Genomic DNA, 27,288 nt, shown 5'->3' with positions numbered 1-27,288 from the left:
GATACTTGATTAACCTGGGGCCCGTTGCATAAAACTTTTTACCTGAGAGAACTCAGGTTGTTTTTACCTGAGTTTTTGCCCTGTGCTAAAGTCATTGGCGGAAATCAGACTAACCTTAGTTTTCAGTTTTTACCAGTTTTCTCAGGTAAAAAGTTTTATGCAACAGGCTTCTTATGTCCAAGTTTAATGAACTAGGTCCATATATTTTCTAAGTTATGATGAAATTTCAAAAACTTAACCTCAGGTTAAGATTTTGATGATGATTCCCCCAACATGGTCTAAGTTCATTGACCCTAAATGACCTTTGACCTTGGTCATGTGACATGAAACTCTAATAGGATGTTCAGTAATACTTGATTAACCTTATGGCAAAGTTTCATGAACTAGGTCCATATACTTTCTAAGTTATGGTGTCATTTCAAAAACTTAACCTTAGGTTAAGATTTGATGTTGACGGCGCCGCCGCCGCCGTCGCAAAAGCGGCGCCTATAGTCTCACTCTGCTATGCAGGTGAGACAAAAATGATTGGATAATCAAAATTAACATCACACCAGAATTAAGACGAACACCAAGTAAATTCAAAATTTTCAAATGCTGAAACAGAATCTCAATCCATAGACATTGAAAGCCGAACGATCAACACTACATTATCAATTCTGATTAACATGAATTCATGATAGTGATTTTGCTGTACTGCTCATATACAAATTAGAATTTTTCTTTTCAATCTCGCTATCTCTCACTTTCACCATCTAAGAAATGAAAAAGAATTTTAAAAATAAAGACCCCAATGTATTTAATTAATCTAATTGAACAGTAGGTGTTTCTCACTTAATCTTCCTTGAATCTATTTACTTAAAATACATTGACGGGTATCTACTATCTGCCCTTGTTTTTTGTAGATTTTAGGCACAAAACTTCCATTACGATAACTTTAGTCTTTTCAAGCCCCCAAATCATGCTTCAAAAATCCCAACCATTCTGCATTGGATGGAAAGAATATGATCTTTTTACCACTCTGAGTTTTTGTTTAATTATGATTTTTCAATTATTTTTTTTTTGTGGATAACTAAACTGCACAATCCTACGAGAAACACTGAATATTGTTTCCCATTTTGAAAGTGATTCACAGAAAAATGTATAGCAAACAGCAATTTCACAAACAATAAAGACCTGTAAGAAATGAAAATACCCTGAGAATGGCTTATATAAAGTGCGGAATTATCTCTTATAACAGTTCAAAGCTTGGATTAAATATCTTGACTAGCAATTTGTTTTTTTAATGATCTGAGTGAGGAAAGAGTTACACCCAGTAAAACAGTTTTACTCAATAGCAACGTACAGGACTATTTAAAACTTTTGCATGCTGTATACATGTAGATAGTCTTCTAAGCTTCATGGCATTGGTCATGTTTTTTTTCTTAACTAATACCATCAGTGGGGTTTTGTAGACCTTTACAATAGTAAATCAGTAAAAAACTTGTTAATCCTCTCTCCCTTCCCCTTCTTTCTCTCTACCCCCCCCCCCCCCCTCTCTCTCTCTCAAAGTTTTTCTCTCTCGCTCATACTACCTTTTCTGCATTTTCCACAGCAATAAAAACAGAATTAAAACAATCTCCTATAAATGGCAATTCATTTCATCAACAGTTTTTCTGCTTCTAATAAGTTCATCAGGGATAGGATCCAGGCCAAAGTCGTGAGGTCCCCTTGGCCTGAGGCCAGGGCTGAGTTTGCCGAGGCCTCAACCTCATCCCTGCATTTTATAGATCTAAGTATTTGGTGCAATCAGTTTCTCATTCTTATGGCAGGTGAATAAATACATTTAGCATCAATTCACAAGACCTCTTCAAATAAATATCATCGCATTTTCATGACGTGTCCATTTATTGAGCTACCACATGTAGACATTCCAACTAAACGTGAGTGCATGAGTCCTGGCTGATACTGCTTGCAGGACTGGGAGGATTTGAACAGAACAGACAGGTGAAGGGACCTGATATAATCCATTGGCTACTGTACATAACATACAGGAATGTGTCTTTGCGTTTGAAGCTCTCTGGCGATACCATAGAATGATGGAAACTGTATCGTTATCAACGTGTACGTGGGTTTGGTTTCTAAAAAGACACAGGTGAATCAAACATGGTTACACTTGGGATAGACCATCATCACCATCCAAAGGTCAGACGCGGCTTTCCTCCTATGTCAGCGGCTGAATCACTTTCAAATTTCCAATTTCAGCTGGATCACAGCTAAACGTGACAGCATCCATGATTTTGTGTTGATGTTAAGCACCCGTCACTACTACCGACATCCTCTAATCCTTTGACATCATAGTGGATCAGCTGAATTGGTGAAGCCTCCAAGTCAAGCAACATACAGAATTGCCTCTTGTTGAAATCACCTTACACTCCATGCATGGGCTAGGATGATCCTTGGTTGTCACCATCAGCCCATTGTTTATTCTTCCTCTTGAGAGGTGGCACGGTAATTTCTTCACAGTCACATGTCCGAGTAATTCTCTGCAAAGAGTTTGATCTGTCTGTGGCATTCTGGAGAGCGCCACCTCTCTTCCAGTGCCGCACATTCGCTCTCATTGACATACTCAAGCTTTGCCCGCATTTGGCCCCGCATTAACAGTTTGGATTGAAGCAAAGCCTGTAATAAGCAGAAAAGGTGATAACATTTGACTCCTCAAATTTAGTGTAATGAAAATGAGAAGAAATAAAGAAGGAAACATTGCAGATTTTTTCTAGACTTATAATATATGTATCATGAAAGCAAATCCAAGCTTCAAAGTGGTAAAATAGAGGTGATAACTTGATCATTTTAATGAATTACTGAAGTTTAGAAATCAATCATCACCTGACTGGCAGAATGGTGGAAAGTTATGCATGCGCAGTGATTTTCAATTCCTTTTTTGCTGACATAAGGTCATTAGAGTGATTTTCTCTTGCCTGCGATGATCAAAATTAGGGTCAATATCATATCGACCCTAATAAGGTCATTAGCTAAAACTTATGCAGGGTGCTACATAACTTTTTAAAAAGTTGGAATATAACTGCCCACAAATCTATTTCAATTGCTCGAAAAAATCCTTGAAAAAAGTTAGACCTCTACAAAAGAAATGCAGTTTTATAAACCATTGACCCTTTTCTCTCTCTTGTTATTGCATTTCTTTTTCCAGAGTGATTTTCTCTTGCCTACGATGACCAAAATTAGGGTCAATATCATACCGACCCTAATTTTGGTCATTCTACTGTTAGAATTTTGCTTTTCACTGTGATAATTTTTCTTGCCCAATTCGAGCAGGTAGTTTTGGCCTTTACTTCAAAACACTTGCCCGACTTTAACTTTTACTTGCCCCAGGCAATTGGGCAAGTGCTTATGTAGCACCCAGCTTATGCCAAATTTAATGCCCTTCTGCCTAACTGACATGAATGTGAATTGATGTACGTGTACACTGTAACACCGTACTGCCAGCAAGGTAATAAAATATTCCCTTTCCAAAAACCATCTTAAAAGTGATTTCATATCTTCAGCTGATAGCACGCGATCAAAGCATTTACTGTCATTACTACAACGGCAAACAAACATTTCAAAGAAATGGTTTCCTACGAGTTACTCATGAACCTTTACCTGAGTTGTGTGCTGCACAAAGTGGATTAATTTTTTGCTATGGCAAATTGATATCATGGCCAAGATTTGTACCCATGATTCCTTGATTTAAAGGCATGGGTCTGAGCAGTTGCTGTTCCATTTCACTTCAAATCACCTCAAAAATTTGGAGGACTATATGTGACATAAGGGGAAGTGTGTCTGTCTCTAGCTCAGGTCAGAAATTCCTTCATCTTAGGAAAGGGATCAAGTAATCTTGACGCTGTACAAGATAATGGACTAGTAGACATCCTATTTCATGACTTTGTAGGGGAGTTTGCAAGTAAAATCTTTAGATCTGAAATAGGGTAAAGGATTCTTTTTTTGCAATCTACTGTGATAAGGGGATCGAAACGACCTGCCACCTACTAACATTAAAAATCATTCCGTAGAAATATCAATACACTCTGAAGCACTATGAACAATTATTGAACAAGTAATATGCTTCTCCCTTCAAAATGTTAGCAAGGATGGCTGGCTGGCAGTTGAGATCAGGATTTCCAAGTCACGAGGCTGCTGGATTAAAGTGTCTCCAACAGACTTCGTACATGTGATTCGGCCCCGAGGCCAAGGCCAGCAAATTCGGCCTCGAGGCTTGCCTCGACTGCATGTCTCATGGATGGGTCAGAAGAGGACACTTTTTTTTACTTGACCATGCAGATAGAGTAAGCCTGAGTCATATCGATTATTTTGAAAACCGGTGTTCGACAGCTCTAATTCGATCGAACATCGATGCATCGAATATTGAAGGCGGGGAAAATTTAGTCTTGTTTTTGCGTCGATGCGATGCGCTTTGCATATGCACTATACGCACTGACGGTATGCGCTGGCGTTGGCCGGGTGAGCGTTGCACAAGCAGATGACAGAGCAAAGTTCGTTTGTATTTTCCATGATCACAAAACACACAAAAAAGACCGGGACCAAAGCAGAATTCTTTCCAAAATATCTTCAACAATGATATTTGCAGATGACAACATATAAGTTTAAAATGAAACAATAATAAAGACATGAATCACGCAGAGTCGATCCGAATGATTTTCGGTCAACTAGCATTCGCAGTCCATTCACCAGCCCCCTCCGCAGCTCCGTACACTCACTCTCCCGAAACGACAGGCGTGCTTGACGTCAGCGCCAGCAAACAAGTGCAATCAACGGAGAGCGCTGTAACTTGCCTGAGATTGTGTAGTTGGATCCAAAATGAGCTCCAAATAAATTTATGGGAATAAATACGTAATTTTCTCTGGATGGTCATTTGAATTGCTATTCAATGCTGATATAACGATTGTGAGGAAAGATTGTGGAATATGAGTTATGACAATGTTCGAGAATTAATCCTGATATTAAGTGATAATAAATGACAATCCATTTTTTTAGACGCAATCGAGCATGCGATCAAAATAAATACGAATGGTTCGAATCGAGCCCTAAATTCATCTAAATTATTACGATTTAACAAGATTTTATGGTCATACTAAGAATATTGACGATGTCAGCAAAGTATGTTATGTTCATATGGAAGAATTAATACTGGGATTATTTCTATGATTCCATTTCTGGACGTCTCCTCCAAGCTCCGAGAAAATAAGCACAATGCGCATGCGTGTTCGATGACGTATGACATATTTTCCCATTCATGAAATCAGAGCCCAAAGTTGGGCACAAACCACAAACTAGCTTCAAATTGATGGGAAAAAAAATCGAACGCAGTTTTCTCTGTTTTGTCATGTAAAATGTTATTATATGGTGATATTACGAAGTTGAACAGAGTTTTTGCATGTAGACAATGTTCGAGAATCAATCCTGACGTGATGATTATTTTTTTTAGACAAGTGCACTAGCTCGACTCTACTCAAGAAGTCAAGTCGATCGTCATGAAATGTCCGCCATTGAAAATTGAAACGAAATACAAACGTTTCACATCTAGCTCTAAATTCATATTAATGATTATCATATGCGAATTATTGTTAACTGTTACGATTAAATAATGTTCTATGGTCATGATATTAATATTGTTCATGAAAGCAAGATTTATTTTACGTTGATCGCGTCAATTTCCGACCATTTTCTGGTTTGATTAAAGAACAGTACTGCGCATGCACGATCGATGGCCATGACTCCCATTCATGAATTCATCGTGCATAAATTATCTCGGCACGAGCAGACGAGTAAGACTCGAACTATGATCGAAATTAACACCAAATTAATGGTGAATAGCATCATAATTACCTAATCGGTTTCATTTTGGGGGCAATAGAAATCAAGTAAGTAGTAGTAAAGTTGGACATTGCTGACATTTTGATGATTGATTGTGTAAACCAAACGAATCGGCCGGCCGACGTTTTTTTTTTTTTTTCGATGCACCGATTTTGCAAAATCTGCACCGGTGTTCGATGACATCAATCGAACACCGATTTTAAAATCGATTCGACTCAGGCTTAAGATAGAGTCAGAGATAAAAAGGCTTTGTACCTTGCCGGATTGTGAAGCTATCCTCTGCACCCTTGGTACTACTTCCTGCATGAAACTTGTAGGCCAGAAGGTATGCGATACAAGGCCACAGGCACAGGCCTCCAGAGCTGTTAGCTTGCGACCAGCGTACAACATCTCACCAGCCTTAACACAAGGAAATAGAGAAATGAAATTGGAGGTTGGTTCATGAATATATATATCTTCTCTTCCATAAAATATACAGATGAAGTATTAAGACACATATTCCTACTTTCAATAGCCCTTGTATATTTATCATGCTTCCACAAAGAATCATAAGAAATTGATTTGCTTATTCACTCACTAACTTTCATGGATAGGCTAAAATAATCCAATATCTCAGGCCCTTTTATTAAAGGAATTAAAATTGTTGTAAATTTGACATTTTTGGTCAACGTGACAGCCAATCAATATCAATGCTTGCAAAGATTTGATGATACCACCTAGCAGGTACATATAGGGTTGTAACATCACAAGTCAACAACCAGAGTCTCATCCAGAGACTCATGCTCAGAATAAAACACTATTTCCAAGTGAAATTCATGCCCAGACTCAAGAGACTATGCTCGACTTAAACCCCAAATACTTGACCCAAGCCAAGATCTAGATACTTGGTACAACCCTGGTTCCCATAAAATGTGTAATTACAGAAGCAGATCACTGAAGGACCTTTTCACACGAGAATCTTTAATCATCATTGTACCATTCACATGTTCACTCGAAAACTGTGATTTGAATTCTAATTCCTGAGAGAAGGCGGTACTGTTTCCTTGGTAACTTGCCAATCAAACCCAATCAAAGCACTGCACCGCAAAAAAGAAACTACGATGAGTGCCTGACAAGTGTATTATCTACGGAAGTGCTTGAAAGGTCATGTAAGCTCCGCCCCCTCAAAAGATGTTTTGGAGGTCAACCCTTTCAGACATAAAATTTGTACCGTAATTTGAGTGAAACTTAACTGGAATTCACCTCCGGAGTAGAATTTGAATTCGTGATTGTGATTAGCATTTGCGATTCTAGTTTGGTTTCAAATGTGCTAAAAATTCGTCATTAGAATCATTTTTCACTGGAATCATCATTCAAATCACGATTTTGGTACCGTATGAAAGGGCGGTAGAATCTTGTACTCACCAGTGCTAACCCCAAGACTTGAGGGTAGGTGTGGGATGCACAGCCCTCTGGAGTCTGGCTTAGAATACTGTATGGCAAGTGGAAGTAGGCTTTGTCGCTGGCGTACGCGATGTCACACAGAGGTAGAATGGCTGCTCCTAGGCCAATGGCAGGACCATTGATCGCTACGACTACTAGCTTTGGACAGTTGATAAGGCTATCTACAAATGACCTGTAGGATTCAAGTAAGGATATCATCAAATATTGTCTCCTCTTATTTTACTTATTGTGCCTTGGAGGTGAAAACTGAACTGATTCACATGCAGCAATGAAAAACAATCCTTTGTGACATTATAATTACCTTGGTGGATCAAGACCTAGTTAAGGATATGCAGTCTATATAAAATACACGCTAGCAGTATGTATTTTTCAAATAAAAAAACTTTGACATCAATAAATTAAATTCTTCCTATGTAGTCATGATTTCAGGTGATGAGACACTTTCTGGTTAGCTGGATGCACACCCTATCTTTCCTAAGTTTTGCTTCAGAAAGATAGCTCCATCTAGCTTGCCCCAGGAGTGATAGTTCCACCTTCACCAAGGGTGTATATTACTGTAATTTGGTAAGAGATAGAACTTGATTGTTACCTGACTGCATCTGCAAGATTTTTGGACGCTCTTTTCCTCTCCTCCACAAAGGAAGTCTGAATACACCTGAGATCTAAGCCACTGCAGAATACACTACCAGACCCACTCAAGAAGATCACCTTGGAGTCGTCTTTCTTGCTCAACTCAAAGACAGCTGTCAATTCCTGTAAAGCCTGTAGGAGTTATGAAATAGAATGATATAAAACTGCCATTTGTATAGGTTTGGATCAGAGCTACAAGTATAGAGCTAACCTATGAGAACGTAGTGAAACAGCACTTGTAGTAGATGAATTATATTTTGAACTTTAACAACACTCTACTGTTTAAGGGTTAGATATTATTTATTTAGCTTTAATCTTTCACTTGTAGTTCTGTTTACTGTTCTATAAGAGTATTTCCTGTTGATAGTAAGCAACTCATGGACCAACAATTCACAGTCATCTTTGAGGGACAGGATGGGGAGGTGTTTCACAAAGATGTAAGTATGACTAAAATAAATGAGTAGAATGCAGCACAAAACACATCGCCACATTGGTCAAATCCTGCACAGTCTCAGAGGCCAAAATTCAAAAAGGTGGTTTTTAAAACCCACGGTTGAGTCCATGGTTTATGCAGATTTCCTGTATAAATTACGCCTAATTTAGTGCGTATCGGGCGCCTGTTTGAAAAATTCCAATGCTGATGCGCGCTTTTATCACAGTGCGCCAAATTGACACCTGTTGCCGAAGTTATCCACGCTATTTTATTCATGAATACAATCTTCAAACTGTGGACTCATGAATAAAATTGCATATCTTACCATGGTAACTGGCGTCAATTTGGCGCACTGTGACAAAAGCGCGCATCAGCATTGGACATATTTTAAACACGCACCTGATACGCGCTAAATTAAGCGTAATTTATACAGGAAATCTGCATAAACCATGGATTCAACCTTGGGTTTTAAAAACCACCTATGTGAATTTGAGCCAGAGGATACAGACTTCTGTGTAGTCATCAATAAGGTTACGTGTTTATACCAAGTGAGCGTTGCCATTTGGGCACAACCCTAGTCTAATCCACACTTAACTCTGTGAAACTTCATTAGGGAATGAGGATAAATATCTTCCCAAATGGCACTAGCACATCAATGTGATTTCAAACCATGGTCGCTGGATTACATGACCACTGCTCAACCGATGATTCATTGCACCTCTTAAGGATGATTGAATGTAGATACCTGACTCCTAACAACAATTACAATAAAAATCTGTATTATACAACAAACAATTCTTTACCAAACAAAAGTAAAGTAGCCATGAAAGTAGTGCTGTAACCCATAAGTGAAAACCCCGAACCGCATAATCCAATGATTTGCCAGCGGGACCTGCTAACCTGGCAGCTTCGACTCACATAATCTTGGTCACGTGAGTGATATCCCTGTACGCTATACAGGCTCACATCTGGAAAATATATTAATCCACTTTCATTCCAGAGTTCTGGGGGTGACATTGTACCAAGAATGGGTCTGCGCCGATCTCAAAAGCATTGCGCAATAACTATTGGAACCAATTGAAGAATCACTGATTGCGACAGTGATCATTACGATTCACATGTTATACGCTGGTACACCATGTGCTGCAAAAACAAGCTCCTCAAATTGACGATAAAAATAATGAAAATCAATCACGGCGGTGCGTGCGACGATCGAGGCACTTATGAAGCTAGTGTACGTTCATGTAGTATTTGCCGAACTGTCACAGTGTCCCACAAAATGTTCACAAGACAAAAATACGCCGGCAATTTCTTAAAGAAAATATCAGCATCTCAAAAAGAATCTGCCACCTAATTTACTTTACGTTCTTTCGTTTCGTATGTTTTCTATGATTTTGTATGTGTCGTAGCTTCTCCCTTTATTATCATTCTACGGTCTGCGGGTTGGTGGATGAACTTGGCCTGGCCGGTAACCCACAATCAGGGGCATATTGGCAGGGTAACCCGCACCGCAACAGGTTCCAGTTACAACACTTCATGAAAGAATGGGTATGAATGCAGGGTATTAAATATCAAGGAGTATCACGTAGGCACAAAATTCTTTAAAATCTGATCAACAAATTGTTCCTTTGTAAATTCTATTAACACTTAAAATGCCTTCCACGTCTCAAATCTCACCTTTAGATTAAGAGCATTTCTTGTTGGTGTCGTGGTGAAAAGCCTTACTTGTGTATACCCTTGGCACTTCTTCACAACTATCTCCTTGTATTTGTATAGGCTCTCACTCTGTCTTGCACTAATTCTCCGACTGTCAACAACAAAAATAAAGGAAGAAATTCAGATTATTTCTGATGGCACAACAGCAGAGAATTATTCTAGGTATTGCTCAAGAAGGCTTCCACAAGAATTTATAAACAGATTTAATTACGGTAAATATGTAGGAAATTGTTAACAGCTAAAACTATTTAGCTAGTGATAAAAAAATATTCTTGCTTTAAATGAAGGATTTGCAGTAAAATCAGATAAGAGCACAAAACATGTTCATATCTTAAGTAGATTTCAAAACTACTATGACATGATAGTTGGCTTTTAGGTCTGGTGTCACTGAAGGCATTGGCTTTGTTGGGCTGTAGCAATTACGGGTTTGGAGCGGTTAATTCTGTCTACAGACCCACTAATATTGAGTATCAATGAATGATTAGATGAATCATGCCCGCTTCAATATTTCTTCTTGTGATCTACACCGTATTTTGTTTCTCATACTGCAAATTCAAAAAAAGCTGTATTTTGTTAGAAATTTTGTTACAGTTGCTTGGACAGAATAGACAACTGTACACTTTAATACACAATAACTAATGTGTGTCTAAATAGGTTTAAATCTGGACAAAACAGCAATTTTATGGACTCTGCAAGCGAATTTCACAACTTGTTAAAATTTATAAGGTAAGACAATATTTTGAAGCATGAAAAAAAGAAAAGCAGTTCTGCTACAGCCTATGCCTTGCTAAATCCTAGGGGGAATGAGGTGGTTTTAATATTCTAAAGTTTCCAACACCCAACTCCCATCCTGCAGATCAAGAAATTCTCAGCACTTCTGGCATGAAAGACCTACCTATCGATGGGATCTTCAGGGGTCGAATGTGAAAGTCTCCGCCTAGCCACAATGCTGGCCGTTCGCCTCCCTTGGACTTCCCCATCCTCTTCCGTGCCCCCACTGGAGGCTGCTAAGGAGTTGGCTAGAGTAGCAGGACTACCACCTCTCCGCGTTACCATGGTTAGTTTGGTCGGAGAGAGTATCAGCTTGGGGTAGGCACTTGCACTTGCTGACATTGTGCGATGAAGGTTTGGTGAACCCCTTGTGCTGTGATGCAATCCTGATAAAAGCATACCAATTATAGTTTGTGGCAAATTGAATAAACTTCACTTCAAATAAAGTGAGATACAAACCTGTTTTACATACGATCAGATAATACCTATATTATTCATAAAATAGCCATACATCTCTGATTCACAGTTCAACAAAATTTAGTCTTTTTCCATTTTGTAACTTCCAGAATTCTGAATTCAAGATTATACCCATGGCTATGCAATATTTTCATTTAGATAAACACAACATAGTTAATAAAAAATTATGTTCACAGAGCCTGGGTACATGGATTTAATAAAATGGGGAATAAGGATTGGAGTATATAAACTATAAATGATTGTAATTCATATCAAAGTCATACCCTCATTAGGAATTGTGCTATTTATTCTTCTCCGTTGTAGTGGTGAACCAATTCCATTGCTACTCGCACTAGGTGAATAAGTACCCTGAGGTCCGACACCTGTCACAGAGTGCGCCCTCTTCACACGCTTCTCTGGAGACTGTCCTTCAGACTTAATAACATGAGTGGACGGAAGTGCTACGGGTCCGTTAGTTTGCTTACTACCGACGTCTGACTCTCTTTTTCTTTTCTGGGCTTTGGCTGACCCATCCGCTGTTTTTCCTACAGTGGTGCTGCTGTTAGTCCTGCTATTGCTACTCACAGGTTTCTGATCTGCCTGAGCCTTCGCATGCTCTTTGTTCTTGTCACTTCCATTGCTAACACGCTCCTTCCCTTGTCCACCCTTGTCTTTTCCTCCATTGTCACTGGGTCTCTTTTTGCCCGCTTGAGGCAGTTTCTTGTGTACATGGAGGTGATCCAGAGACGCAAGTCTCTCAAACTTGCCATCTTTCATTGTCTTCTGGTTGAACTCCTCCACCAGTTCCATGCAGTCTCCAAGGTTCTCCAGAGGCTCCCAGGTGTCCTCTTCGCTTCCAAAGTTCTTCCATCGTACCATGTATTCCAACTTACCCTTGCGTGTCCGGCGCCGTGCCAGTATTCGTTCCACCTGTAATACAGAAATGACATAAATTGTTACTGGAAAAATAAAGGATACTGAAACAATGGTAACTGAACCAAAAAGAAAAGACAATGACAATAGGCCAAGAGGATATTCAGTGGTCAATCCCTAGAATAATGTCAAGCATGCTTTTACCACTTGAAGGTGCTTTCATGTTTTTAGAATATTCTAGGCACTGATACACAAAAATACAATCAATCGTAGGCCTACAATTCATAATTAATCTATTAATAGACAATCATGACAGATTGCAAATAATAAAATCACAAGCGATTATACACAATTTGATTGTGCCTTTACAGGGCCAAGGTTATAAGCATTTATAGAATAAAGTTCTTCATGTAGACTTTTGGAAAATAAATTACAATGATACAGTAACAAAATAGTGAGGATTCTTAGTATTGCATTATTCAGTGCGTATCAAAAAAAGTTTACACTTTGAAAAAGCCCTGTGAATTAAAAAATATACAACATGTGGGTCATTTTTTCACATAAGCTTGGGTTTGGGTCTCCTCTATACAATGAAAAAGGTTTCACAGAATGATACACTTGAGTGAGCACTGTCCATTTTTGCAAAGCTCGCAGAAATCTGTTTGCGCAGAAATGCTTGTTTTCACGCTGTGTCAAGGGGAAAATCAAACTTGCCCTGTGAAACACTTCTCATATATTTCCCATGCACTTTACTCAATTGAAACAAAACGGGATACATTCAAGCATTTTGTAACAATTTTGCCACCCAAAATGGAATTTCAACTCTGAGTAAGCACAACCTTTACCCCTTTTGTGCCAGCTGGATCTGAGGACATAACTGAATCTGAACAAAAGTTTATATCAGACATCTCCAGCATTTTTATCATTTAAAGTGGGTTTCCATTTCATTTTTCATTTAATACTTGTTTCTCCACACTTTTCCCAAGCTGAGAATGATTAATAAAATGAAAATCAAGCCTAAGCCATTTTATGTAAATCACAGCTCAGTGTAAAGCAAATATCGTCACAATGGCCTCGGTGTGTGGGGAAGTGGGGTGGAGCTCGATGCACTCTTCGAAATGTTATGGGCAAGGAAACAAGTTTAAAAAAGGTAAAAGATATCTTCAAATCAGTTTACTAGCTAAATTCTACATGTTCTTCATGATTAACGTCTCCTTTTATTCGCATAACTATTTCAAAGTTCTGCGCAAATCATTTTTCACTAACTTTTCAAAAGTAAGTGCTGCTCACTCAAGCAGAAATATTTTTTGACAGTTATATCGTCATTTGCTCAATTGGATCTGTACCAATATTAAAATGTGAAAAAATCATCAGGATATTACAAATTTATAATTTTACAGGATTTTTTCTAAGTGTAAACTTTTTTTGATACGCACTGTATATTTGTTATATTTGCTTTTAAAAATAGCACCAACAAAATAATTATATAAGCCCCACATGTAACAAAATAATACATGAACAGACAGACAGGTTGAGGTTTCCCAGGTAGGGATGTACAGTTGCTGCTTGACATAGATTGGTTAAGTGACAGCATGCTTTGCTGCCATTGCATAAACTGATGTACTGAACTATTGTGCTAGCAATAGATGCTACTAAGTATACGAATGTTCTTGCAAGATACAAGTCAATATAGTGCACTGGCAGTCTGGCACCATCACCAACCAATTCATGTTGAAGAGCCAAGCTTTCCCATTCAAGCAATAATTTCCCTGACAGTATCCATCGCAATTTCCTCTATTTATTTTTCTAATGACTGCTACACATCGGAAATTTTGTTTATATACAGAATAAACAGTAGTTGAAAGCTTTTATGCTAATAATCAAATTTGAGCAGTAAAATTACTGCCTGTATTACAGAACTTATACATGATGACATATTGTGCATATGGCGTATATCCTGTATTATCATCTACAATGTATATAGAGTGTTCTAGTGATGCATTAAAAACACGCATTTGGTCTGCATCAATTGCCCGTGCAGTATAGAGCGTATCCCTATTAAAGGACTGAAATTCAACAAATATCCCATATGCCCCTGTACAAAATTAGCTATTGAATATGAGAGCATATTCAACAGTTTAGTGCGCATGCGCAAATGCGTGAAATATACAACGCATACAACATTGAAAACAATGCCATGCACAGCATAGAGCACAATTACACTTTATGACGTCATAATGAGCTACATGCAAGTCGCATGTCGACGACCAAAATGTTCGATAGCATAATGTGATAGATACTTGTTCAATCCAATTGCTCCGGGGGGGGATATACGCTAATAATTATATTGGATGGTTTATTTCATGAAATACCACAAATATTTCACTTGTTAGGGCCAATATTCAACTCATCTGCGATTCGAGGGATATTTTCCCGAACTCTTGGATTTCTGGTATTCCATTCTAAACCATCCAATATAATATGATTATTCTACAGATGATAAACTACAATGTGACTGAAAAACTCATTGTCTCATTCACTTTACTAATTACTATTCTGCAGCAGATAAACAAGCATCATTAAACATGATACTGACAAACCACAGTTAATCAAGATATGAAAAGAGTGTTCATTAGGTGGTTTCAAACCACCTCGATCACACGAATCCCCATTAAATTATGAGAACTTTTTTTGGCTAAAAAATACCCATTAATTATTCCTGCATTCATACCGCCCTGAAACATACCCTTCAGGATAAGTTCCCGAAGTTACAAGCATGTGCAGTATGGTCTGATAAGCAGGCAGCAAGGCCCGAGATTCAAATTCACTAGCCCAGCAGCCACCCACGCCGCCGCGCCCAACGACACGCTGGGCTAAAAGTTCCCGTAATTTGCTTTCACATTGCCAAAATACCTGCGACCTTGGAAAAATCCCCGCGAAAGTTCTCGTAATTTCACCAAGTACCTACTATTTAGCAGGTATTTTCTTTCGGGGAAATTACGCGTAGTTTGCTTTCACATTACCAAAATACCTGGTATTTTCTGATCGGGGTAAATTTCCCGATCAGAGAATACCTGGAACTGACGAACTTCGAGGCGGTCTGAAAACACCTATTGATATGGAGGCCTATTGCAATGCTTTGTATTCATTATCAATATGGAAGTGGATTGTATTCTTATCAAGATCTATGTTAAAAGAAATGCTTAGCAACATGTCATGATCATGTCACTATAGACCTATTGATTTAAAATTTTACAATGACAATATTTGATACTGTATGCAATCTTGTAGCCAACCGGGCAATATAACAAACCCTTTCCTTTCCAATCTCAATAACTATGAAACATAACCATCACAATACAGTTAATTTTGAACTAGCTTTCATGAAGTGATAAATAATATGTTTGCATATTACAAGGACAATATTCGTTACTGTATGCAATCTTGTAGCCAACTGGGCAATATAACAAACCCTTTCCTTTCCAATCTCAATAACTATGAAACATAACCATCACATTACAAGTGAATTTCAACTAGCTTTCATGAAGTAATTAATTAAATCAAAGCTGGGATTACATTTACATACATGTACATACAGTATGTATCATACTGTATGATTATCCTGGTCAATTTACAGAATTTATAAAATTACAATTAAAACACAAATTGAGAAAAACATGATGACTACATGTACATGTAGGTTACAGTGAATAACAATGAATGATTGATAAATTTGCCAATGTACCATAAACAAAAATGAACCTGCCATATCAGTCAGTGTTAGATATCTTTATAAACTCAAGCATTTCTATATATGTTAAAACCTTTCATCAGGCTACATTGTAGGTGTGGTTGGATTAAACAATTTGTCATATTCCAAACATAAAAGTTCAGGGGTCATATGAAGTTCACTGATTTCAATCAATTTCCTGTTTTTAACCAAAATAGTTTAAATATCATCAATATCACATATGCAGTAGATCATAGCAAAGTAATGATAAATAGATGCAGGTTGGGCTGGGTAATGTACATGTATGCAGTCTCTAGATGTTTACAATTAATTATTTTCCTGTGCCTCTGGTTATGGATCAAAAAGGAAAATCATAAAAATGTGAACCTGAAAGATGTACTGGGGTTTTCTTGATTTGTTTCATTGTTGTGGTTGGTTTTTACTTTGTTTATAATTATTTAGATTTTAGAATAAAATGTAAGAATTTGAAATAAAAACTGCATACTATTATGGCAAGCAAGTTAGAGTCCAAACTAGCACATCAATGATGTGGAGCTCATCCGGCATCTCGCAAAGAAATTTAACACCATTTTTAATTTCAGCCAAGTTGACACTGTAGTGAATTATATTGGTGACATAAACTGAGGAAACAGAAATGTCATTGATAAAGAAATGACAGAGAAGAAGCACTTTCTTATGATTTATGAAAAAAATTCGCACAAATAAGCATAAATAATTTTTTTAGTCAAAATTTCTAAGTTCTGTGTAGAACCAGGCTTGGTGAACCTCATGTACATGTAGCTCTCAGATCGAACAAAAGAATTCAAAATCGGTAAACAAATAAACATTTTTGTGAGTTTTGAAAAATATGTATAAATTAGCATATTTAATGAGTTTCAAGATTCTGTGTAGAAATTTTGTATCCCCACCTAGAGTTATTCAAGATTCAGGATTCAAGATTTATTCATTCCATTCGATAAAAAGATACAATTCATACATACAAATTTACAAGATTTACATTTACATACAAAGTTACAAGTTTTGCATCATACATACAAATTTACAAGATTTACATTTGAATACAATACATACAATACAAACACAGAAATGGTATTGATTTCACATGTACAGAAAAAAAAATCAAATGGAATTGGGTCACTGCAAAAGTTCAAAAAGAGACTTGAACTTGTCAAGGCTGTGTCCCAAACTGGAATTAAACATTTTTGCAATAGATAGTTGAAGGTAAATAATTATAAAAAACAATACAAAATAAGGAATTTTACAAAATAAACATAAAGTGAAGTGAAGAGGGTGTGAAAAGTTGAATTATTATTGTATGAAAAAGTATATAAATAGGGATTAGGTATGTGTTAACTTTAACAGATATGACTTTAATTTCCTTTTATAACCATTGAAATTACTAGTTTGATGTATCTATTGAGGAAGTGCATTCCAAATATACATGTATAAAGCAAACAAAATTGAAATTGATCAACAAATGAAGGAGAAAAGGCATTTTTGTGATTTATGAATAAATTTTGCATAAATCAGCATAATTTTCTAGTCCAAATTCTGTGTGATAGTTTGGTGACTCTCATATAACTCAACCAGATGGAAGAAAAAAAAATCAAAAGTGGTCAACAAATAAAGAAGCATTTTATGTGAATTAAGAAAAATATGAATAATTAATTTCGCATGAACTATCATAAAAATTGTTCTGGTCAAAATGTCAAAATTCTGTGTAGAAGTTTGGTGAACCTCATGAAGCTCTACCAGATGGCAGAAAAAAAATCAAAATCGGTCAACAAAAAAGAGGCATTTTCTGTGATTTATGAATAAATGTTGAATGAACTAGCATATAATTTATTCTCTACTCGAAATTTCAAAATTCTATGTACAAATTTGGTGGACCTCATTAAGCTTTACCAGATGGAAGAAAAAAAATAATCAAAATCGGTCAACAAATTATGAAGAAGCATTTAATGTGAATTTTGAAAAATATGCATTAACCAATTTTGCATAAATTAGCATAAAAAATTTCTAGTCATAATTCTGAGTAGAAGTTTGGTGAACCTCATGAAGCTCTACCAGATGGAAGCAAAAAAAAATCAAAACAGTAAAAAGAAGCATTTTTTTGTGAATTTTGAAAAATGCGCATAAATTAGCATATTTAATGAGTTTCAAAATTCTGTTATAGAAGTTTTAATCCCCCCCCTCCCCCCACCTAGTGCTATCATATAAAGCAAACAGAATTGAAATCGGACTTGAAATGATGGAGAAGCATTTTGAAATTGTGGACGGACGACGGCCGCCACACCACGGCATAAGCTCATCTGGTCCTTCGGGCCGGATGAGCTAACAATTGTTTTTTTTTACAGCAAATGACATGTACCCCCACCCCCCCAAAAAAAAGATATAAGGTCATTCTCAAGGAGAAATTTTGAATGACTGGATTTACTGATGAACAGCCTCTTTTACACCTTAAAGCCCTGGTCCGAGCTGAAAGTATTTATAGTTAAATAAATAGAGTAGAATTCACTGAGCAAAATGATGAAAATTTCATCAAAATAGGATAAATAACAAAGTTATTGAATTTTAAAGTTTAGCAATATTTTGTGAAAAAAGTTGTCATGAATATTCATTAGGTGGGCTGATGATGTCACATCTCTACTTGTCCTTTTGTATTGTATTATATTGTAACGATCCCGCTACAAGGATCGTGACATAAACAATCAGCCCTGCGCATGACTATTGTTTACTCATTATTCATAGCTGTCGCGAGAACTCATTCAACCGTATTATGTCTTTCGGTTATTATTAGAAATTACTTGAGATTTCACATTCCAAAATGATTAATGTATTAGCTAGTTTTTAAATGAGGCCTGAGTTTTTAATGAAGAAACGTTAGGAGATAAGTTGATTTGCAGTTTTTATGATCAAATTGGTGTAGATATAGATTGAATAATTCATCGCTGGCTTTGTTTATGAACGTACATAATTTGCATAAGAGCCGGCGCATTTGCATAAGTGCGGATGAGTGTTTGGAATGCACAGTACATCCGATCGCAGCGCTGGCCGATTTTGATAGATTTTTGACTAATTCATATCTTTTTAAGTATTGATATTCAATGAATGGTTCTGTATATATTTCAGTGCAAAAAGATATATCCTTTTGGAAAAGTATCGACTTATTGAATGTTTTGTAGTAATAAACGAGAAATTGTGAATAAACTGGCTTCGATAAAACACAGTTCAAGTTCTCTATACATTATACGCTGCGCGTAGACGTGTGTGTGCTATCCAAACCCGCTCGGCGTACCGTTTTCACCTACGTCCGCAATTTGTCCATATAAATAAGAGACGTTTAGTTGCCGGGGCTGGCACAAACGGAAATCTGACTGCGAAAGGCTTGCCACGGGGAAGACTTGGAAAACTTGGAAAGGTAAACAGACGCAGGAAACAAGCCTATACCCAAGGCATATAGACGCTGGAAACCTCAATATGAATTTAATTAAAGTCCCTATATTGACCCGTATGTTTGAATATGAGAATTCCCCAATAGAGGTCCAGATTAATTAAAGTATAGATCTTGCTATGATATAAATTTTCTTAATAATTGTTTTGGGCGAGCGACCTGAAGTAAATAGTCTAGGAATCAATCTCTTCGTATATATCGACGCCAGAATTCAACAGACGTGGAAACGAATGTCGAGACTGGGAAGCTGGAAATAGAAGTTTTTCTCTTAACAAGCTAGACGCCGGTTAGATTTGGAAAATTCTTATACTTGGAGGCCCAAAATGAAAGTTTAATAATTAGCCCTTATTTCTCTGATAACAAAAATATCTTAGGGCTTATTTGTAAATATTAGACATTGTTTACCTGTAACAGTGGCGAGTCAAGTAAAGTACATGTACATTGTACAGTGCGTCCCAGAAAAAACGAAACAGAGATATATCGATGATTTATCATAACTTAATCACAAATGAAACAGACAAATGACCTACCATCTTAAAGCTTAGAATCTCCTTTTTCATCTGAAATCGCGTAGATTATTTCTCATTCACGCATAAGTGAGCAAAAACAATTTGAAAAGGGGATACCAAAAAGTCACTTGGCGGGCCGTATCTGGGGTTTAAAAAGAAAACCACATTTCAAAAAAGTTCAATATCTGCTCTTTAATTTGATACCTCAATTACACAAAATGGTCAAGAAATAACAAAGTTCTGGTTGATTGAAATAAGGCTTGAATTTCAATAATTTCATAAAATGAAGAGGATTTTACAGGCTAGCGTTCAAACTCACTCGACACTCCATTTTGTTGACGATCAGCCATGCATTAAGTCTTTTGTTACCGCAAGATAGCTTCTGTGGGGAAACCGGTGAAAACACGTTTTATTTGATGAAATTATGGAAATACAAGCATTGTTTCGAGGGATCATAACTTTCTTACTTCTTGACCATTTTCTGTGATCAAGGTACCAAAGAAAAAAGCAGATATTGAACGTTTTAGTCATGTGATTTTCTTTTTGAAATTCAGATACCCCCCTCCAAATAAGTTTTTGGCATCCATTCTTTGAATTATTTTTGCTCACTCATGCGTGAATGAGGAATAATATAAGTAATACCAGATGAAAGAGGAGATTCTAAGCTTTACAATGGTAGGTCATTTGTCTATTTTATTTATGATTAAGATATGATAAATCATCGATAAATCTTGGTTTTGTTTTTTCTGGGACGCACTGTATATATACATATATATATATATATTTATGCAATTTGAATAATAAAGTGCACCATTTTTCTTTTTGCCATTGAAACTAAAATCTGAGTCACAAACCCCTGTGTCTTTCTTTGCTGTGTACCCCCATAGTCATATATTTTAATTAATTGCAAATAATCTATAGCGAGCCGCTCCAGCATTTTCTTCCACTCTTATTATGACGATTCTCTTGGAAAATGCATGCTCGGAAGATACTAAGATAGACAAAAATGGAAATGGAGAAAAGCTCAGGTGATCCACCACAGACTGAACACCATCCTGACGTAGAGGTCGGAATGGAAGAAATAAGCGAGAGCGGCGGCAGCTACAATACCACAGAATCAGCGTTTAGACGACCTCATTCCAATGCTGTTTCTCCTCAGTTTGGGCCGATCCAGAGCACAATTTGACAGAGCAAGTATAAGTCAACTTTTTCGCAGTGTGTTGGCTCTTGAAAAATCAATCTTCTGTTTCCAGAATTCAGTCTATTATTCCTCATTTTGTTTAATTCTATAATTCATCTTGTCAGTCTATTGAAAATGGTGTTCGGAAGTGAATTTCAACGTAGATCCAATTTAATATTGACATTGTTAACTCAACAAAAACTGAGATCATTGTCTGTCCAGTTAATTCATTTACTAGAACTTGAAAATGAAGATTTGACAGTGGACGATGCGAACGAACATAAAGTTAAATGCATGTGACAAGAAATGCATGCATACATGTAGTACATATACATATACACGGAGCATAGCATGTGCCTTGGGCTTGGCAAGAGCTAAACGTAAAGTAGCCCAACACAGTGTTTGTGACATCATAGAATCATTATTCAAATCATGATTGCATTTATACCACCTTTTTTGTTTGTGATTCTACAGAAACGTCTTTCCAAACGCCCCATTTTCCGTGTTTGTGATTTGAAAGACGTTTAATTTCACTTTTGACGAAATCGCAATCGTGATTCTATAGTAAAAAGTGGCACATAAACGCACCCTAATAATGAAACATACATGTACATTGTATCAGCTCTTTATTAACTGCGATCCATATGCACCTCACAATTTTCCTACAAAATACTTGATATGCAGAGCTTAAATTGACCCTTTTTCAGAACGGAATATCAAATAACTTGTGCATCGCACTCGCATTATTGGTTTTCATGATAAAAAAAGGAATTAAAAATCCACGATTATAGTTCGAAACCTGAAACACATGCGCACATGTTTATTCAGATACGCAGCTTGTTCTCTACCGGTATTTAAATCATTACCCAGTTTCTGAGATAATGTTGTAACCCGCAAGTGAAAACCCGAACCATACCGTCCGTATAATCCAAAAATTTGCAAGCGGGACCCGCTGACCCGTCGGGTTTATTAACCCTCAAGTCAATTTATCTTTGAAAAATGAAAAATATTATTTCTGCAATCCCCAGAGTGAAATTACTTACAATTTGCAAATTAGCCTTTTACTCAGGAGAGAAAATGTTTTTTTTGGGGTGACTTAAGTACTTCGTACCACGAAATGGATGCGCTCTGATCTCGGAATTGAAAGCATTACGCAATTACCTCCTCGGATCGGAGCTAGCTAGCGAGCCGCAGCTCAGCGCGCTAACGTATAACTAGCGATAGCCCAGGCTGCCCAGCAAGGATCGGCAATGTTGTTTTTCAGTCCAGGTCGGTCGACACGGCGACTCACAACAATCATAATTACAATATTCAATTCTATGGGACCTTGTCTATAAAGTAATTAAAATTGCAATAAATACGTGGATAATGATACAGTCATTTTTTTTCTTCTCGTTTACCTCCATATTATTTCCTTCTGTTTTTGTATTTCATTCGATATGGCCGCTAAAACTCGATGTTCAGTTTCCCGTCGCCCGCCCGCGTTATGAAATTTGGCCCGCGTTTGAAAATCAAATTCTAAAAATAATTCATTGTTTTTCTATTTTGATATAGATCTAGATGCAAAACTGATATAAAACATTAATATAAGCTTTTCAGTCACATAATTATTTGTATGTCTTGTAAATACCTGTAAATCCTTTCTTTCTTTTTCTTGTGAATGGAATGACACTGCATGCTCAACCATACATGTACCTCGAGGGATGTTCGTGCAGGGAGCCCGCACGAACATCGCTCGAGTTATGGTTGAGCTACCTCAATAAATCCCAGAGTCTAGTAACCTCGCGTTGGTGAGTTATCATACGGCCTAGTAACATCCAAAATAACTGATCTTATTTGCTAATTATAACTTATACCAGGGGATGAGGTAAATCAGACAAAAAATCATCAAACAAAGCTCAATCTGTTTTACAGGGCCGACGTGAGGCTCACGCACGTACGCATTGGCGCTTGTGCTAGCTAGCCAGTCTGAGCTCTGTCTCTCTGCCAGAGCTCTGGGGGACAATTTGCTCTGTAAAGGCCTCAATGATGGCGATTTTCTGTTTCAGACAGAGTTTATATTTCGGGTATATTATTCAAAACTGCCAATAAAGTTTGATGATTTCTTCATTGTCATGTATATTTAAGTTATTAATGAGTTCATTCTCACCAAATTTAGACTCCCCATAGAGAAATGCAATTTTCGTGGAGATCTGCGTTTTCAAAGAACTTCAGGAAAAGTAAGGGTATGTGGGCCTTCATTACATGGCCAAGTACTGGAATTAGATGGAGTAAGAAATTCATTTATATCCAAGTTCAACTCACAGTCTCACCCACACAAACACACCCACACCCAAGATTTTAAGCATGAAAAAAAACTTTAAAAATCCTACAATATTAAACAACAAGTAATAATTAATTTAATAAGTGAACAGGTATTCTTCAAAATACAAAAACGTAGTATTTGAAAAGAGCCCCTGAAATATTACAAAAAATTGAAAATGGAGCCCCCCCCAAAAAAAATGATTAATTTTTCCCTGGCTTCAAGTTCCACAGAATAAAGTGCGTTAAAAGGTTACAAAAGGTCAAACTTTCATCTTCTGAAAAACAATAATGAAATCGGTTCCTCATTATGAGCTGGAAAAAATGGGACGGGAAACTCAACATCGAGTTTCATTGGCCCATGCGGTTGCTTTTGACTGCGCTGCATGCACTGGCGCTGGCCTTTGAAAGAGCAACTCGATGTATTTTATTATGTTGAACTGTCTCAGACTCTGTCCTGTTCACTGTTCACAAGACAAAAATACGCCGGCATTTTTAAAAGGAAATATCTACGTCTCTAAAAGAATCTGCTACGTAAGAAGCACATGATCTTAACTCAATTTTCATTGTGAATGTTTTTATTATGCGTCGTTACTTCTCCCTTTTTTTCGCATGACGGTCTGCGGGTTTGACAATGAACTCGGCCCGGCCCGCAACCCGCGATCGGAGGCATACCGGCAGGTTAACCCGTACCGCAACGGGTGCGGGTTACAACATTATTCTGAGAGTTTCCTCGCTCGCATTATTTGATTGGGCTGACTGCAAGCAGTTAAGAAATCCTTTTTTGATCAGATCAAAATCTATATTAAAAATTTCTGCTCGTGCTTTGCGCTCAGTTATCGTTTAGTTGTGCCCAGAATGTTCAAATTTTAGGACAAAATACATGAGTTTAAAAAAAATAGCTAGCACTACACACTCGCACTATAGGCTAATAATGAAATTAGTATATATATAGCTAAGTTGACTATTAGGACTACCCCTTCAAAGAAACAAACAAAAATCAACTTAGAGCGGCCGATCGGGGAAAATGCAGCTTAAAAAATCTGGGACCCCTTATTGGCGAATGCTGGATCTGCCCCTTCCAAAAAAAAAAAGCATTTTCGCTGCATTGCTAAAACACTATATAAATGTGTATTATTCAGCAAATACTCACTATATTCCAGAATCATTTGACAGATTTTCTCTTTATATTGCAGTTGTTACCAGAACTAAAATTTACATATTTACATAATACAAACTTAAACCTTTAACTGATTTGTACATGTATATCACAATACAAATGGCATAGTTTCAACAGGTATGATTAAAGGCCTGCATTGACAACTTTAATAATATGCATTACCTCTAGGCCTATGTGTACATGTACATTGTATGCAAGAGCATGCATTCCCTATAAAGATGCAAATAAACCTCAACTGAGCAAACAATTCATACATTGTGTTAGAAAAGACACATTTATGTGCAGAGTCACACACACACAAAAAAAAAAACACTTTTAAACTGCATGGTTAATTAGTTTAAATAGTTTGTAAACCAAAGACCACTCTAACACACTCAGAAATACAGGATTATGACATGGTGTATATTCTCACTGGTCATTTAATAATTTTAACTCTGACATCAAGGATGAAAATTTTAAGACTTGCATATTGATTATTGATTCACTCTTAATCAAAATTAACTTTCAACCAGTCCAAAGATGAACTATGGCCCTCATTGTCCTAGTATCTCTGTCATGATGAGGATAGTGCACTACTTTGTACCATGACTGAAGGGAAATGATTATAAAGAAATGTTTACTTTGCTACATGTATACTATGATCTTTTATTATAGTGCTCTTAAATTGTTCCTACTCCAAAGTAATTTTTATACAGAATAAAAAACATCAAAGCAGATAGGCCTATATGAATGTTACAAAAAATGCAATCATCTTAAAACCAAGCCAGAGGGATTAATGTTTTGGAAGTGAAGAGCAAGAATCCGATGATAAATCATGAAATAGTATTAGATTTTAATAATGTTAGATAGACCTATAAAAATGTGAACTCATTATATTAGCTTTGACACTTCTTTCCATTGCTAACACTTTTTCATGGATTTTTTTCTTCAAAATTCACATAAAAATAGCCAAATGGTATTTGAAACTTATCTTAAAGTACTTGTACAATATTTCTCAAAGAAATACAGGTAGACATAGGCCTAAGCAAAAGTTTACAATTACTTTCCTCTTCTCAGTACTATGAAAAAGTTTGTGCCAATTGACAAGACAAATAAAATATTGAAAAGGTCTTTTCTCATGATCTACATAAGACTCTATGGCAATGCGTCCAATCAAACTAGTCTGGCAAAACTGTAACGGACACGATCAATTAATGAACGAATGAATGAAGTGTATTGATTTGTGAACGCAACTTAATAAAACTTGACACACCTGACAGATTTCATTTTCATGACAATAAAAATAGGGTGTCCAGGTATAAATTGAACAAATTCAAGTTTCACTGCCACTGGGAATCGAACATCATCTCATTTTCTAATGCCAAGATTTTTAATAATTTGAACATGTACTACCAGTAGAACACAGATAAACACGTATTATTTCATTTGTGATCATACATGTGGTTTTATATTTTTGCAACTCTATCTCACGTTGCATTTATTCGGCAGACTACGCTCTGAAGCCTCTGCTATTCTACTTCCAGAGCGTTGTGACCGAATACGTCCATTGACAACACACTCCACTCCAATGGGGACCTTGTCCGGTGCTTTACACACACCGCTCCGTTCATATAACACACACTCGTCGCACACTCTGAATAGAAACCGAAAAATATGACCTCAAATAACATCGTGATTGCTCATTATCGTGACAGATTCAAGCCAATCTAACCTATGTACAATGACATCAATATATAAATCTACGAAATAATTATTGTTTCAAGAACAGTCAAGATCAAAATGAGGATAATCAATAAGTTTTTCGACTTACTTCGTAGATATAATCCTCAGCCATTTTCACCGCCTTTACAACCGATACAGCGGAATGAATTGAAATGCGCATGCGCAGTAGAGTATCACATTTCCTGTACCACAAAAGCGATGTTTCATGAGTTTTTATCTCAAGTAGACAAGAAGTTGTTGCTTGCTTCCTTTCGTCATCTCCAGAAGTTTACATCGGGATAAATCTTAAACTGTTTCAGAGTCATAATTAGGTAAGGATTTCCGAATTTATTTCGATTTATCATTTTGTAAATGTTAATCTGACGTACTGTGAATGAAAAATAAGTAGGAACAGAACACCGTATTAAGTTTAAAAGAAATATATTGTAGAACAAGAAATCTCGAAAGGGCAATTTGTGAGATATTACATTGAACGGTAGGACTGCCCTCCCATAATTTGTCGTGCAAAGGCGGATCCAGGGGCGGTCGCGACGAAAAAGGGAGCAGGGCGTTGGGATTTTTTTATTTTCAAAATTGATAACGCCTTTAAGATTTGAAAATGAAATACCCTAATTGAAGTAAAACATGCCTACATTTTAGGTTATAAAATCACAAAATTTCAGGTTTGAACTATATCACAAAATTTTCAGCTTATTCGATGGTTGAGATAATATGTATCCTATTCATGTGTAAATGCAGTCCTTAACAGCTTCCTTTTCTGGTCAGTATATCAAAAGTTTCAGCTCGCGTTAATTAGATTCCCATCTTTTTCATGATTGCAAAAACTGCTCTGAATGTTTAACATCTCGCAAGGATGCCCTTTAACAGTAATTAACGCCATAATTTACCCCCCCCCAAAAAAAAAAAAAAAACGAGCTTTACAACTTCAGACTTGAGAATTTGTTGAAACAGCTCGCTACGCTCTCTCACTGAAAAAGCCAAAGCCTATAAATCAATCA

At 36.8% G+C, this 27,288-nt stretch overlaps 1 protein-coding gene and 1 long non-coding RNA gene across 2 annotated transcripts; both read right to left on the bottom strand.

The window, feature by feature from the left end:
• Nucleotides 1-1,858: 1,858 nt before the first annotated feature.
• On the bottom strand, nt 1,859-26,441 carry LOC121407887 (chromodomain Y-like protein 2). Its single transcript, XM_041599126.1, has 8 exons — nt 26,379-26,441; nt 11,605-12,250; nt 10,989-11,250; nt 10,055-10,184; nt 7,904-8,076; nt 7,276-7,486; nt 6,127-6,270; nt 1,859-2,658 (listed from the first exon to the last, which is right to left on the bottom strand). The coding sequence occupies exons 1-8, from the start codon at nt 26,400-26,402 to the stop codon at nt 2,503-2,505; spliced, it is 1,746 nt and encodes a 581-aa protein (XP_041455060.1). The 5' UTR covers nt 26,403-26,441; the 3' UTR covers nt 1,859-2,502.
• LOC121407888 lies at nt 22,177-22,954 on the bottom strand. The gene is made up of 2 exons (XR_005968961.1): nt 22,843-22,954; nt 22,177-22,765 (listed from the first exon to the last, which is right to left on the bottom strand). It is a non-coding gene; the product is annotated as an uncharacterized LOC121407888 (long non-coding RNA).
• Nucleotides 26,442-27,288: the final 847 nt, after the last annotated feature.

Source organism: Lytechinus variegatus, chromosome 2 (genome assembly GCF_018143015.1).
Source record: "Lytechinus variegatus isolate NC3 chromosome 2, Lvar_3.0, whole genome shotgun sequence".
Taxonomy (NCBI): Eukaryota; Metazoa; Echinodermata; class Echinoidea; order Temnopleuroida; family Toxopneustidae; genus Lytechinus; species Lytechinus variegatus.
The sequence above is the reverse complement of the archived record's forward strand: the minus strand, read 5'-3'. Positions and strand labels throughout refer to the sequence as shown.